This window comes from Solenopsis invicta, chromosome 14 (genome assembly GCF_016802725.1).
Source record: "Solenopsis invicta isolate M01_SB chromosome 14, UNIL_Sinv_3.0, whole genome shotgun sequence".
Lineage (NCBI taxonomy): Eukaryota > Metazoa > Arthropoda > Insecta > Hymenoptera > Formicidae > Solenopsis > Solenopsis invicta.
The window spans coordinates 369,278-386,662 of record NC_052677.1 but is presented as its reverse complement, the minus strand read 5'-3'; the positions used below and the strand labels follow the sequence as shown (position 1 = coordinate 386,662).

The following is a 17,385-nucleotide window of genomic DNA, read 5'->3' as shown; positions in this document are numbered from 1 at the left end:
TCCTTCTTGCTTTCGCTAACTTTGAAACATCTATCTATTTCATTTTAAGTGTACACTTATTTAGAGAGTTCAGGAACAGAAAACAAACGGTATGAGGGTATAACAGAAGTATAACAGAATTTCCTACAATATAAAAAATACAGTTATTAACACAATATAACAAATAAAGCTAACATAAATAAAAAACAAAAAGCAACCTAGCCTGAAAGTATGCTTACTATATGTATATAATATATATTAACTTCGTTTGTATTTTTAGATGATGTCGATTGATTTAACCTTTCAGTCATAATTTTTTTCTTATATATTCACTTTTGGAAAGTAATTAATTTGGAATGTAATATTTAAATTTCAGTCGTTTTGCTAAAAGTTGGACTGTGTCGAACTTTGAGCGTTTATCCTCTGAATTTGCCAAATTGATGAAAATTGGTGGAGAAGGGGTAAACGTCAGCGTTTAGTCGCTAAAAGTTGAACTGTGTCTAACTTTAAGCGTTTATTCGCTGGATTCGCCAAATTGATGGAGAGGGGGTAAAACGCCAGCTTTTATTCGCTGCGTGAACTTGCGCCTTTAAGTTAGCGGTTATAGCCTGCATAAACCAACCTTTAAGGGCCTCGCACATAAAATGCATAACATAACATAGGCTGTGTTCCGTTTTTACTGGCAGTACTGAAAATTTATAGTTCACGTCACATATACTATACATTTTCAGTACTGGCAGTTAATATCGGAACACAGCCATAAGCACAACATAAGACCGATGGGCCAATGAGCATTCAGCATAAAGTCGCCATATTAATTTACATAACATTTTCATTGGTCCGTCGGTTTTATGTTGTGCTTATGTTATGTTATGCATTTCATGTGCGAGGCTCTTTACTGAGGAAGTCGTGCGTCTGTTTTGTTTAGTCTATTTATTGTCCATTCGTGGAATGCAATGACCGGTGTGTATAAGTTTATACATACTATGAATTTATGAAGCTGTAAAACAGACCAGCAAGGCCAGATTTCGTTAAAAGTGATCGTAAGAGCAAATGAGACAAGCAAGGAAGTTAAAAATATTGTAAGAAGTGTTAAGTACTGCACTGAACTCTTAAGAGCAAAGAGAAATCGAAAGAAGAGACGAAGAATCTCGTGATTTTAGAATCTGGACGACGAAATGATGACAGGTATGGGCCGACGAATAGGCAATGTTGATTGCGAGTTTGTGCCTTTGACTCTACGCATAACAGAAGAATATTAAATATAATGCATAGGAATTAAAATTTTAGAATCAGTTTTTTCCTAGTTTACATCCAGCTGTCCAATCCTGATTCATTCGAGAGTGAAATAAAATTTGGATGTAAACAGGTTAATTATAATTTACTTTAATCCTTTTTTTTTAGCAGATTAGAGTGAACTATGATTGTACACATGAAAAAGTGTAGTAAATGCTTTGGATCGAAACATAATGAGTATTATCAACATATGGTCAACTAACAGTAACAAGATCAAAGTATAATATATAAGTTAATATATTTTTAGTAAACTATAAAAACAACCAAAATAAATAATATAACAGACAAGTTTGTTTATGTTAACAACAAATTGATGTAGAATAATAGGCTAAAATAATGAGCAATATTACAATTATAAAGAATCGTAAGTTTAATTTTAAATCAATGTTAACAAATATCAATCTCGAAACTTGTTTTGATTAAACTTGATCTTCCCCAACCAACACATACAAACGAGATAAATATTGAGGTACACATAAATCATTAACAGTGATCACATTTATTTGGAACATCTACCAGAATAAGTAGACTATAATTACACAGATACAAAGTTAATGGTATTATCCAGCTTGTCGTTGTTTTGGGTTAGAAACAACTGAGCTGAATAATATCATTAACTTTGTACCTGTGTAATTATTTAGTGTACTTATTTAGAATAACTAATAGCCATTTTAAATCAATGCGATTATTGCTAATGATTCTTGCATCTAATATGTGTATCTCAATATTTATCTTGTTAGTAGGCATTGATTGGGGAAGATTGAATTAGATCAGAACATGTTCTGAGATTGATATTTGTTAACAATGATTTAAAGTTAAATTTACGATTGTTTAAAATTGTAATATTGCTTGTTCTTTTGGCCTATTTTATATTAAAATAAATGATAATTATTATTTTTGAATAAAAGTAATACTATTTATTGTATAAATTTTTAAATCATGTTTATGATTTACTAGTTTAGCAACTTTGACATTTTGTTTTACTCTTGTTAAGATCAATCTAGTGTAAACATTTCTATAATTTAAATCACTTTAGATTGAATTGGGACTGAATGGCCAATGAACACTAAATAAATAATTATGTTGTATCTTATATGATTATTTTATATAACATTTATGTTTATAGCCATTTAATCCTGATTTATTTGTATTCATTGTACTTTTTATTTAAAAAAACTGATTCTAAAAGTTTAATTTCTATTTTTAATATAATACTCCTCTATTATTGTGCGAACAAGTTAATGTGCACACTTCTACATTCTACATTCACTTTTTTTATTTCTTTAACACATGAATTAACACTAGAGAGTCCAAGATAATCAATTTGGTTCTTCATAAAATTCAAACTGCTATTGAATTTTATGTCAAATGTCAAACTTTTCAAATTTGCTTTTATATGATATCCTTTTGTAACTTTTTATTATTTCTTATGTTTTTGATTGGTAACAAAATTTTTTAATTATATATTATAGTTTAATTTTTATTTAATTGTTTACTTAGAAGTCTTAGAAGAACCATTAGAGCTAATTTGGGTTTCTTATATTTGATGTTATATTCGCATATATTTTACTTTTCTATTTATAAGTTTTATGAATTTAAATGAATATCTTAATATGTATCTATCTATTTGTTTGCTTGAAAAACAATTTTGTATTCAGAGTATTTCATGTAGTACGTAACGTTGTATTTTATATTTTTTTTATTGCAAACTAAAAAAATTTTCGTAAATATACAGCAGAAAAGATTGTCACTTTTACCTTTATTTTTTGTATCTTAGCATATCTAAAGGACAATAAAATTGGTGAAATGTGATCTAAAATGCATATTTAATACTATCCATCACATATAAGGTATTATAAAAATAATGAAATTTCAAAAATGACGTTTGTTTAAACAGATTTTGAAAACTATACGAGACCCCCAATTATTTTATAAGAAAAAGTTGATCAGTGCCCCCACTTCTATAACATGTATCAAGATTAATGAAATCAATAAGGTGTAACATTTTCTCCATATTTATCAAATATTTAATCTAATGTAACAATAACAGTTTTTTTATTTAATAAATTAATTGCGTTATTAATATTAAAACATTAATTGTATTATTAATATTATACATTAATATCTGTTTAATTTTTTTCTATTTATCATTTATGAAAAAAATGTATTTGCAGCTAAATTGGCTCTTACAGTCCTTCTAGGTAAGATTAAATCTGATTCTTTTAATGTTAAGAAATATGTCTAATATGGCAAGTACAAAAAATATTGTATAGAAGATTAATGCATCATTTTCTAGAAGTCTGAACTAGGAAGACTTCTTAACTGTTAATTGCTAATTCCGACAAGTAATATATTATTGGAAAGCACGCACCGGGAGATAATCACAGATATATAAGTCTCCCGTTATCTCTCGATCGAACGTTGGTACAGTATTTACAAAGTGTAACAAAAAAGTTGGAACAGGATTATCTCGGAAAATATAAGTTTTATGAAAAAAATGTTTTAAATAACAGTTATAGAGTTTAAAAAGTTATATTTATTTATCTTATAAGTTTGACCTTGGATGGCAAATTAAAAAGTCAAAGTCAGATTACTTTTCTTTTTTAATGGAACACCTTATTTTTAATTCAACAATCTAATAGCTGTTGTCCAAAGCTTTTCAAAACACTATTGATGTTTATTTTTATTAGATTTTTTGAGGCGTGAAAGTTATATTATTGTCACTGGGGAGTTTCGTAAATATTATACCGAGGTGTTAACGACCTATATATCTGTGATCCTCTCCATGCGTGTTTTTGAATGATGTATTACTTGTCGGGATTGGCGACTAGCAGTTGGAAAGTTTTTCTAATAGCCGAAAATTACATTGCTTATCTCTTTTCTTTTTTATTAAAGCTTATGCAATATACTTTCTTACGTTTTTATTTTTCTTTTTAAAATTTGTATACATTTATTTCCATAGAATTATAAAAAAAAATAGTAAAGTATTTTGATGATGATATTTTTATCGGCGAAATTGTAGGCGGAAATTTACGTATATATTTAAAATTAAATAATAACTAATAATTAAATACTTTTTTGCAATAAATTTGTTACAGATTTTTTAGGGGGGTGGGGGGTTTAATATAGGTTCTAGTGAGCATCGAGTATTATTAAATTAACTTTAATTTAATAAAAGTGATATTACTAACTCTTCTTTGATTATAACTGTGTTATATGATCGAAAGTAACGGCGCGCAGTTTGGCTGAGTCTGAGAAAGTATATAAAATCATACGAATACATAAAAGCACTAAGGGAACCTCTCGAAGTGTCACACCTCGATTTTAATGAAACTTTACACACTTTTAGGTAACATAATTAGATGATTGTAGAAACTATCAGTTGCGGCGCATATTCGGTTTCAAGGGGCGAAATCATCCCTTATGTGTATAGCGGTTTTCAGCTTTTTTTGTTATCTCTCGGAAACTATTCGAGATATCAAAAAATGTTTTACACAAAAGATTTATAATAAAATTACCTCTTTATTCACGTTAATAATATTTTTTTAAAAATAATTATTTAAACAATTTTTTTAAAATAATTGTTTAAAGAATTATTCTAAAAAAATATTATTGACAAGAATAAATGGAGGTAATTTTATTGTGAAACTTTTGTATGAAACATTTTTTTATATTTTGAATGGTTTTCGAGATATAGCGGGAAAAGCTAAATCGCTTTACACATGAGGACTGATTTCACCCCTTAAAACCTATATTGGCAGCAACTCATATTTTCTAAAATCATCTAATTATGTATGTAAAGTTTTATTAAAATCAAGGTGTGACACTTCGTTTCTTGGCAATAAAGTTTTTAGAACTTTTTAAGAAAAGTATTAATTATTAAGAAAATGATAAAGTGCTATCATTTCCACACCATCTGCCATGAGGTAGATAAGCATGGCGCGCTTTTTTTATAGTGGTTTCCCCCGTAGGCCTAATCCACTCTGTATTCTATTCTCTATTTTTTAATGCACAAATTCTAAATACCATCCTCATTCTCTTGAAAGATATATTATTATTACATAAAAATTCACCCAACTTTTATATGACAAAATATCTTTTATGTTATAATGCTACAAAATAATAAATTTTTATTTTAAATATGCACGAATTTTGATATTTTCATGATATCAAGATGACTTATCGTGCCATATATTTCCTGCAATGTATGAGAACATTTTTTATTATAAACAGCGATGAATGCATTTATTATATTGATTATTTTATAACTAATTGTAAATCTCCATGCACAGTTATATAATTATGCCCATAATTTCTGCAATCGGACAATTGAAATTGCCTCTCTACATGCCCGTGGTATTGAAAGAAGCGAATGGAAGTTTCTGATCACATGTAGAAGAAACTTTGTTTAGACATGCAAATGTTTTTGTTGCAGCATCAAAATCTGGCAAATTAACTACACTACACTTTCAGTCTTGGTTTACAAATGTGTTTATATCCGTTACTGGAAGTTTTAGTGTGCTGTTGTTAGATTCTTGGAGCAGACATTGTCTTACCAATCTGCAAGAATTTATGCTAAAAAAAAGATAAAGATATACGGATTTTAACTATACCAAAGAAAACTACGGGAATGATTCAACCTCTTGATGTTTATGGATTTAGAATATGGAAAAACTTTGTGAGAACGTTCAGTGATCGCATTATGTTATTAATTTATGATATTAATTTACATTTGAGAAATAATATTATTAAATTGCAATCTTTAACGCATATACGAGGTGTGATCAAAAAGTAAGGTGACTTTTCATTTTTATAAAAAAATATTCATTTATTCATCCAAAATTATGTTATCCCCTTCAAAATAATCCCCCTCTAATACAATGCATTTGTGCCAGCGCTTTTTCCAGTTGTCAAAACATTTCTGAAATGCACTTTTGGGTATTGCTCCTTGAGCTCCTCCAGCGATGCAGCCTTAATCTCCTTAATCGTCGCAAATCTTCGTCCTTTCATAGGCCTTTTCAATTTTGGGAAGAGGAAAAAGTTGCAGAGGGCCAAGTCTGGTGAATACGGTGGTTGAGGCATGATGATAGTAATGTTTTTGGCCACAAAAGTACTCACTAGTAACGACGTGTGCGCAGGTGCATTATCATGGTGCAGAATCCATGAATTTTCTTTCCACACTTCCGGACGTTTTTTTCTTATTGATTCACGCAAACGCCGCATAACCTCAAGGTAATACTCCTTGTTTATCGTACGACCTTGTGGTAGGAATTCTTGATGCACAACGCCATGGTAATCAAAGAAAACTGTGAGCAAAACCTTCACATTCGAACGAACTTGGCGTGCTTTTTTCGGTCTTGGCTCTCCTGGGCTCTTCCACTGGGATGATTGGGCTTTGGTTTCAACGTCATAACCATATACCCATGTTTCGTCACCAGTTATAACCCTTTGCAGATCAGGATCATCATTGACGTCGTTCAACATGTCTTGGGCGATATTCATGCGACGCTGCTTCTGATCAAAATTAAGCAGTTTTGGAATGAATTTCGCTGACACGTGTCATACCCAAAACATCCGTTAAAATTGATTGGCATGAGCCGAACGATATGTTAAGATCATCAGCTATTTCTCTAATCGTGATTCGATGATTTTTCAACAAAATTTCTTTTACTTTCTGAACATTTTCGTCGGTTTTTGACGTGCTGGGGCGTCCAGAGCGAGGTTCATCGTTAACATTTTCTCGGCCCTCTTGGAATAACTTATACCATTTATAAACATTTTTTTTGCTTAAAGTTGACTCACCGTACGCCACTGTCAACATTTCAAGAGTTTTTGAACACTTAATACCATTTTTTACACAAAAATTAATACAAACTCTCTGCTCCATTATTTTCAACAGCAAAAAATCGCCGAGCACGCAAACACGAGTCTAACCTTTATGCCTCTTACATAAAAACAACACATACTATATAGTCAAAACTGTGAACATATGATCGTGACGAGTGTACCAACACAAAAAAAAAATTTTGAAATTAGAGTGTACAGAGCGCGCAAAATTCAAAAAGTCACCTTACTTTTTGATTACACCTCGTACAGCTATCTTCTCTGCGATTTTATAATCTTTGTAAATATGCTTGGTTTAAAAGTGGATACATCGAGGAACGGTTGTTACATTTCGAAAATCTAGTCGATTTTTGTTTCTTTGGAAAGGATATTCAAGAAATACCACTGTGCTCTATATGGGGTGCACCTGCTATAATACGACGTTTCTGATGCAAGAAATATTTTGTATGGAGCATTTTTTTGAAGAATATAATTGCCAACACTTTGTCATATAATCATCACGTTAGTATTAATAGCAAGATTTACAATTCGTTATAAAATAATATAACAAATGCATTCATCGCTGTTTATAATAAAAATGTTTTCATACATTACAAGAAATATATGGCATGATAAGTCATCTTGATAAAAATATCAAAATTCGTGCATATTTAAAATAAAAATTTATTATTTTGTAGCATTATAACATAAAAGATATTTTGTCATATAAAAGTTGAGTGAATTTTTGTAATAATAATATATCTTTCAAGAGTGTGAGGACGGCATTTGGAATTTATACATGAAAAAATGGAGTGCATTAAGCTTATGAGGGAAATCACTATAAAAAACGCTCTATGCTAATCTACCTCATGATAGATGATGTGAAAATAATAACACTTCATCATTTCTTTTATAATTGTTTTTTTAAAAACTTCTAAAAATTTTATTGCCAAGAAACGGTTTTAAGAGGTGAAATCAGTTCTCATGTGTAGAACGAGTTTTAGCTTTTTCGGCTATATCTCGAAAACCATTTAAAATCCAAAAGAATATTTTATATAAAAGATTCACAATAAAACTACTTTTATTTATTCAAGTCAATGATATTTTTTTTAAATAATTCTTTAAACAATTATTTTTTTAGGGGTACAATTATAGGCATGGTGGGCAGGGCAATCTTATTATCATATCCCACATTCCAATGGGATAATCTAAAAATGATCATTCAGATATTTCTGAATAATGATTACTGCATCGATTTTATTTTTAACGCCATAAATTCTAGATTTGACTACCTATTCAGGAAACAAAAGCGAGATAAAAGAATTTTCAACAACGAAAATTTGAGTAAATGTACTGACAGAAAGAAATGGTTTACAATCCCGTACATTTATTCAATTTCTAATAAATTTAAAAATATCACTGAGGATTTTGATACTAAAATTTTGTATTTTAGTCTAAATAAATTGGGGTCAATCATTAGAGGATACAAAGATAGTCTTCTTAAAAAGTCTCAAAACAACGTGGTCTATACGATTCTATGCAAAAATTTTGACGCTTTATATGTGGGGCAAACATGCATACAATTAAAAACTAGAATATCAGAGCATAAGAATCATATAAGATGGAAAACTAATACACAATCAGTCATCACAGAACACAGAATTAATAGTGAACACGATTTTGACTAGAAGAATGTTTAATCCTAGACGAAGAGCGCTTCTTGGGGAAACGTTAGATTTTAGAAATGTTATATATAAAGTGCCAATGGCAAACGGACACAGAGTACCTACATCATGCCTATACTTGTACCCTTGAAAGATTTTAATTTTTGACCCATTATTTGTAAACTTTTTTATCCCCGCTCAATTTTGTTTTCTGAGTTACTGTTGAGTAACTAACGCCAGAGAACAGTACAGCTCTGACCGTGATGTTGACAAGTAACACTGTTACAACGCTCTAATATATAATATGTAAATATTTTAAACAACTGTACTATTGTTAATTTAATTTATATCACTGTCAACGTTTTTAATCTACACTATTGAGTAAGTTTGTGTAGTTTTGTGAACCCTTTGCCTTGTTTCACATGGTGAGTGAGTAAAAATACTGCGTAATGCGAATTTACATCGAAAGCATATTGACCTGTTCATTACATCTTAGAAACCCAAGATATTTTTATACGGACTATCACTTGTTAGTGACGGACAGAAACAGAACACCTGATTACGCCATGTGACAGAGAAAAGTTTCACTTATTGTATTATCGCTGAGGATGACCTAAACTCACTTGAAACGTACGAAATCGAAAGTTAGTGGAAACTTAATAAATATTGGATTTTTTATACGCACTAATAACAACGTCTGACTTGTATTAGCCTTTTTTCTTTAATTTTTATACCTCGTGAGTTGTTTGTAATTTCTTTTTTTCAATTATTTTTTTATTTTAAAAAATAATTTTTTTTAAATGTTATTAACGAATGAATAGAGGTAATTGTAAATCTTTTGTATGAAACATTTATTGATATCTTGAATAGTTTTCAAGATATAACGGAAAAAGCTGAAAACCGCTATACACATGAAGGATGATTTTACTCCTTGAAACCATACATTGGCCGCAACTGATATTTTCTAAAATCATTTAATTACCTGAATGTATGTAAAGTTTTATCAAAATCAGGGTAACACTTTGAAAAGTTCTTTTGTTAGTGACATAGCATCAATAAGATATAATTGAAACGTTTGATATTATCTTGCTATTTAGAATGTTATATTGCAACTGTAATGTTTCAATATTATTTATTAACTTGTAATATATCAGTAATATTTCTGTAATATTTTACAGTAATATGTAATATTATTTCTAGTATATTGCAATATCATTGCAATATTGCAATAATATTTTGTGCTATGTGGATTATTAAATGACTCTTACATATCTTTAATATTTTTAGAAAATAGTTATAATATTTTTATTTATTTAAAAATATTATATAAATGTTATAACTAATTACAATCGAGATATTTTAAAGAAGAGAATCGCACAAGATATGGATCTTGTAAGATGTGCGTTAAATTACTAAAAGGTATAGATAAAAAATTTGTAATGCATTTTATTAAAATGAACTTATTACAGAATTTGTCTCGCCTAAATCATTTCAAGGAAGAAACTTAACGGGAACAGTACGTCTCGTACGTGATTTAGCTGCAGATATTTATGCAAATATACAACAGTGGAACAATCTTCATATTGAAGGACTTACTTACTTAAAAGATATAACACGGGAAAGCCATAATCAAAATTATTATGAAAATCTGCAAACTTTCTGTGATAAATTGGAAAATATTTGTGATAATCTGGTAATTTTTTCTTTTACTATACTATATTTAAATATTGTTCTTTCATTATTTCATATTTTTACAGCGTAACAGATGTAAGTTAACATTATTTTTGTTAGCTTTTTATACTGAGTACAGAAAATCAGCGCCTTTCTAGCACTTTTAAAATCCACTAGTGGAAACGTTTTATAAATGTATAAAACCAACGCAAGAAAAATGAAGTTTTATAGCGCGCAAAACTTATTAAAGCGCCTTTTACACATTAAAGCAAGTATTTTTAATTGTTTTTTAAAGCTAATTAAGTGTTTAAGCAATTTTCTAGTCTTAGAAATTGTTTTTAAAATACTGTGAATTGAAATCCATCAAAATATTTACATGTCAAAGAAGTGCCTAATTGACAGCGGTTTTAGGAGGTGTTCAACAGAGCTCTCAAAGCGCTTTGCACGTGCTAATGTACTAGGTGGGTTAACAGAACATTTAACACGTTGTAACTCATCAGTAAATAGTTGTTTATCCGCTAAGTTCTGCGGAAATTTTATTTACGTAATATTCTTGTATTGTTTTATAGAAACTCAACACGCCACGAGCTAACTTAAAAAATTTTTGCTTGTAGGTTAACATATTGTAATGGAAAATTTGCCTAATTTTAATTTAAGTCTAATTTAAAAATTTACTATATGTGATAAATTTTAGAAACATTTCTATTGTAACATTTAATATGTATCACAAAATTCTAGAAATATTTTTGTTACAATATTTTATATAACATTTTGCAGAATCCTTTCAGAAGTGTTGCGCTTAAAATATGAAAAGTTGAAAGCTTTTTAAAAGTTTTTTGTAACAATCCATGCTTCAAGTACTTATTAATATAAATAACTGGAAGTAACTTTATTTACAGGATGGCATAGTTAGAAATTTTGATCAAATTAAGCATCAGCTAATAGCTATATCGATCTTACAAAAAACTACAGATAAATTGTTTGTAACATGGCCGACAATAAAGTTTGGTAAGGAATAATCTAAATAGCCTTTGTCGAAAATATATTTTGTAAGTGTTTTTATAATAAATTTTGTATAAAAATATTTTCTAATAAAATATAATAATAGATTAACTACAGAAACCGAACAGAGAATCTGCTATTTGTGACTATTTTGTCCTCTAAAAAGTTTCGATGAAATTTCTATGAATTTGATGTTTCAGTAAAAAATCCCGCACATTTTATTTGAGAAAAAAAAACGCACGCACTTGTATCACGATTTTGTCACGAAAGGATCTTTACGCCGCCAATTATTCTCGGTGACCAGGAGTCACCTCGAATATGTTTTATATTAAAATTAAACTGATTGCCAAACTAAACAGTCTCTTTGTTTCCACACGAAGTATATAATCCGTTATCGAGCAGAATTCCTCTTTTTCGTAGTCTTACTTGTGCGTGAAATTACCAATCGGTGCTAAAAGAAACTAATATAAATTTAACTGTGATAATTAAGAGAAATAAAAATTAGTTGTAATTGTAAGAGAAATTAAAAGACTCAATCCTTTTTATTTTCCGCGTGAATTTCACTCTCCGAACACTCTTTGACAAATATAAAAGTATTAAAATTAAAAAGTAGTAGTTCTTTTTTTGCTGCACGCGATGGTGTTTTGTTTGCTACGCTAGACCGCTACCGGCGTAGTCGGTCTTGCTTTTTACGATGCGCGACACTCAGAGTGGAGGAAAACGTCACCGAGATTTGGACTCTAATAATCGAGCGACTATTGATTTACGTATCGATCGTCTACAGTATTTATACGATCTTTGCGGGGGGTTGATACCTCTCCACGTCTCTGTCCGCTAATCAGTTTGAGTAATACATGACGGTATTGGTGTATTTGGACACTGTATAATTAGACACCGTGCAAATAGATACAGTGCAAATAGGCACGAGTGCAATTAGACATCGTTCAGTTGCGCACCGCTCACTTGCACACCGCTCACTTGCGCATCGCTCAGTTAGACACAGAAAGATGCGCATCGTTCACTTGCACACTGTTCAATTACGCACCGAACAGTTAGACACAGAAAGATGTCTCCACATGGTACTGTACACATGGATTTTTCAACTTCCACGCAAAACAATTTTTTATTTAAAACTTACAAGGAGATGCTTTTAATTGCGAAATACGAAATCAGATGAGCCTTAGTTCATTTGAAAGGGGGAGGGGGGTCAAAGTTATGTGTCAGAGCGTTTGAGTTCATGGGCCTTTGTTTCAGAGAAATTTGCATGTGAAGTTTGGCATTTACCGCGCGGTCCGTTAAGTACTATTGTGCGCTAGGTTAAAGCGTGAAGCGCTGAGAAGACTAAAGTGCTTTAACCTAGCACGCAATAGTACTTAATGAACCGCACAGCGAATGCCAAACTTCACATGCAAATTTCTCTGAAACGAAGACCCATGAACTCAAACGCTCTAACATTTTTGATACTCTCAACTATGTAAGAGTCTAGGGTAATGACCGTTCCGTAACAGCGTATTTAGAGGGCGTTGTAGAGGGATTATAATTAGAGCAGAGTCTACCATCTTTTCGATTGATTGATTATGTATCCTTGTGTGAACTACCACGTTCCTTTATGTATTCTTGTGCTATTAACTTTAACCAAATATAAGTGTGGCTTTTATATGCATATCCTGTCTCTCACTTTCGACACATACCATCCTCACATGACGACGTTTCCCGTCAGATACAGCGGATAGCGGATAAGTACTTTATATATACTTTATGCCCAATAAACTATGCTTATCTGATTTCGTATTTTGCAATTGAAAACATCTTGTTAGATTCGGGTTGGGTTGAGTTAGGAAAGGAGAGGGGGGGAGGGGAAAAGCCTTTCCACCTTTCAAGCATTTACTTTTGGCACGATAATTTAATAAATATATTCATTTATCACTGAAATCACAAATATTGCTTGATATGTGTTTTAAATTTGTACAATTTTTGTATATATATGTGGCCACGGCGCATTTTTACGTTGCTACATCTCTATATGATAGGTATCCTAACCTCAATTGTCAACTTTAACGCTCGATATCTCGGTTTGCGGGGCAATCCAACACTTTTTTGCCAAATTTGTTTATTTTATGCAAAAACGCGTTGAATGAGCTTAATTTCGGGCACATTTTTTATGCGCAAATGAACAGTGTGTAAATGAACGGTGCACAACTGAACGGAGCGCAAGTGAGCGCTGCGCAACTAAACGGCGTGCAAGTGTACGGTGCGCAACTGAACGGTGTTTAATGGAATTGTGTCCAAAATATCGTGTCTATTTGCACCGTGTCTAATTGTACGGTGTCCAAGTATAATTCTCATACATAACACATGTTTCAATTAAGAACTTTTTAAAGCATTGTAAGGAAGTTATTTTTTATCAAGTACTTTCTAAGTTATGAGATGTGAAAGTTACAGTATAATGTAGATTAGATTAGATGAATCAGATTTGGGTCAGGTCGAGGCTCTTGAACAACCTAACGACCCGCCGGGGTTTTATTTCCCTGATTTGATCTGAGGTGATAATCACTTTTCTTAAGAATTTTTGTGTGAGATGGCCGATGGCCGGTTGCACGACAGTTGCACAAAATGTGCTCAGCTGTTTCGGATATCTTTATACAGAATCAACAGCCATTATCCTCAGCCTTGCCAATTATTGGTTGAGGTGATATCTAAATTGGCAGTAACCTTAGTTCCAGTATTTATGTTTCGTTATATTATATCCGCCATCTTGATTTTTTTAAATTAAGATTTCTAAAATCTGATATCAGATTTGTAATCAGCAATTTAAAGATCCCAGATACTGATTTTTAAAAAGATTCTACGAAAATTTGTGTTATAAAGCGGTTAATGTCATACTTTTTTAGTTGGTAGGTTGTTAATGTTACTTTCTTAGTTGCTAAGTGATTACTTGGATCTTCTATATCTCTGAAACCTGAAACTAATTGTATGCTCAACGTAAAATTTCTTTGTGATTAATGTCTCATAAGTTATTTAACATTAAATTAAATTTAAAAATTGAGAACTAAAAATGGGTATTTGTGCGGATTTTTTTTTTAATCAACATCCTAAAAGCAACCACATATAAAAAATTTAGCCAAATTGACAAAAACCGGTTTTTTTTTCCATACAAAATGTGCGAGGTTCTTTGATAAAATTTTAATGAATATTTAAAAAAATTTTAATTATATTTTGCTGAAAAGTTTTCTGTCTGTAATGAAAAAAAATCGTAATATTTTAATGAGAATTTATTTAAAATAAAAATTTTGTTGAAATGTCATTAAATAATTTCAAAGAAAAATTATTAACTATTTAATGAAAAAGTAAAGAAATTTTAGAGAAGCACAAATATTTATTATTAGGCACTAAGAGCTCTAACCTCCATCGTAATTGGCGCTTTTCTATTTATTCGTGTGACTTGTTTAATCTATAACAGTTTAGTAATTTAAAAAATTATTATTTAAGGAAATTTTATTGAAATTACAATAAATTTTTAATGAAATTTAGAATTATTTGGTTAATTAAAATTAAAATGTTTTAAAATAAACATAAAATTTAACATAATGTTACTGAAATTTTATCAAAACTTTATGAAAAAGTTTTCACCAAAAAAAGACTAAATTTGGCCTATTTCTTGGATCTCGAATTTCAAACTTTTTTTATGCCAAATAGTACGATATAATGGAACATTAATTCCAGAGAAATTTTAAGATGAGCATAAGCGCGGTTCCAGAAGTATAAAGGATTGAAAGTGATGGTTTCTCATAACACAGAGCGCCGTTTTTAGACTTCTTTTCTGTTGCTTGAATAAAAGTTATCATTTCTCATGTATTTTTGCGCTCTGAACATGAATCTGGTAAGCAAATTGCTTTATCACGTCAGATTTCTTAGAAAAGTATCAAAAATGATCATTTTTACCTCACCATGGCGTTGAAAAAGTCTATTTCTAATCTATCTAAAAATTTATCACTCACATTAAAAAAACACCCCAATCTGTGAGAGGCAAGGGGATACTTTCTAAGTATGAAAGCATCTTGATCCGTGAAAGGCGGTGTCACGTGTCACTTCAACTCCATCTGTCTCGGTGAATTCTCATACTAGACGAAAATTAAGATCATATTTCAATCAGGGATAAAAATCAATAAGAAACAATGATTTACTTTGTTATACACACACACGAACACACCCGCGCGCGCACGCACACACACACACACACACACACACACACACACACACACACACACACACACACACACAATACACGCGCGCGCGCGTGCGTGCGTGCGTGCGTGCGTGCGTATATTAGATAGATTTTTAGATAGAAAGAAAGATTTTTTTTTAACACCACGGTGAAGTAAAAACGATCATTTTTGAGACTTCTAAGAAATCTGACGTGGAGCAATAAGCTTACCGGAGCAATTTGCTTATCAGATTCGTGTTTAGCGCGCAAAAATACATAGGTAATGGTAACTTTTATTCAAGCAACAGAAAACAAGTCTAAATACAACGCTCTGTGTTATGAGAAACCATCATTTTTAACCTTTTATATCTCCAAAATTGCGCGTATGCTTATCTTAAAATTTTTCTGGGATTATATTTTATTATATAGTACTATTTGGCATAAAAAATAGTTTAAAATTTAAAGTCCAAGAAATGGGCCAAAAAACAGGTCTTTTTGATGTTACTTTTTAAGTAATATATTTTGTTATATTTAAATCATTAGCAAATGATGGATTTTGCTTTGATATTGGTAATTTGCTGTCAATTTATGTTTACTAATGTAATAAAACAATAACAGTATCGAGATAATGTCAATCTTTTGTAACATTCGGTTCGAATCTGTTGACGAACTATTATATTAGAACATTGATGACATTTTGATAACATTTAGTTATTAAAACTTATTTATATATAAAGTATCTTTTGCAACAAATGGGAGAAAATTTAAGAAGTAATAATAGATAATAAACCAAGATATAAAATCAGGTATATTAAAATTGCGATTAAGACTTTATTTTTAATCCTGAAATAAATTTTAGTTTTGGGAAGGTTCGGACCAAGACATAAAAAAAGTTTGAAATCTCCTCTTTCGATTGATATGGTTGATCAATTTTTTTGGTCAACTAGAATTTGGACGGCACGGTAGTAAAGTTTTATTAGGGTTAATGGGACCTATATAGTGTGTGAGTGAAACTTTTTTGTGAATAATCTTATGTAAAAAAAAAACTGAACAAAACACGTTCAAACAGATCCGTACGCATATGTTACTTTGTTTAAAGTTAAAATACTATAGTGTCGAAAAAGAGGATTTTGCGTAGAGTTTGAAATATATTATGAAACACATCAATTTTCAACTTTAGACACTTTGAGTTAATCAAAAATACCTCATATTCCCCTTGTTACGGAAGTATATCTTTCAATAGAAATGGCAGTGACATAATTTTTTTTTTTTTTTTTTTGAAAGTGTGATTCTTTAGCTTAAAAACGCTGCATTGTAAAGTTTTTAACAATTTTTTGTCGTAAAGATATAATTTTTTTAAAAAAAGTTTTTAGACACTCAAAAATACCTCATATTCTCCTTGTTTTATAATTATACTTTTTAAAAGGAATGACAATACCATAATTTTTTTTTTTAAGTATAACTCTTTAGCTTTAAAATGCTATATTTCAAAGTTCTTAAAAGTTTTTTTGTTGCGGAGATATGATTTTTTGAAGGAAAAGTGGATTTTTGACCAATTTCTCATTTTTGCTTAATGGTTTTTCTTTTACAACTTAACAACAAATCATTTTTTGGTAAAGCCGATTATGCAGTTATATTTATGAGATTTTAAATTTTTATATAAAAAAAAGTTTGTGGAAAAATGCTAATTAGAACAAAAGTTATAACTTCTTAAAGTTGAAAAAGTCTCCCAGACTCAAAAATGTG

The 17,385-nt window shown here is 30.4% G+C and overlaps 1 protein-coding gene across 2 annotated transcripts in view; it reads left to right on the top strand.

Moving 5' to 3' along the window:
- The first annotated feature begins 854 nt into the window (after window positions 1–854).
- Window positions 855–17,385, top strand: part of LOC105201307 (cyclin-dependent kinase 2-interacting protein) — a 28,041-nt gene continuing 11,510 nt past the window's right edge. Inside the window, exons 1-4 of one of the 2 annotated variants that reach the window (XM_011169274.3) lie at window positions 855–1,167; window positions 3,450–3,476; window positions 10,232–10,455; window positions 11,333–11,441. In XM_011169274.3, coding sequence (XP_011167576.1) covers window positions 1,158–1,167; window positions 3,450–3,476; window positions 10,232–10,455; window positions 11,333–11,441 — 370 coding nt within the window. In that variant the 5' untranslated portion in view covers window positions 855–1,157. The remainder of the gene's footprint in view (window positions 1,168–3,449; window positions 3,477–10,231; window positions 10,456–11,332; window positions 11,442–17,385) is intronic. The other variant, XM_011169275.3, reaches the window with a different exon arrangement.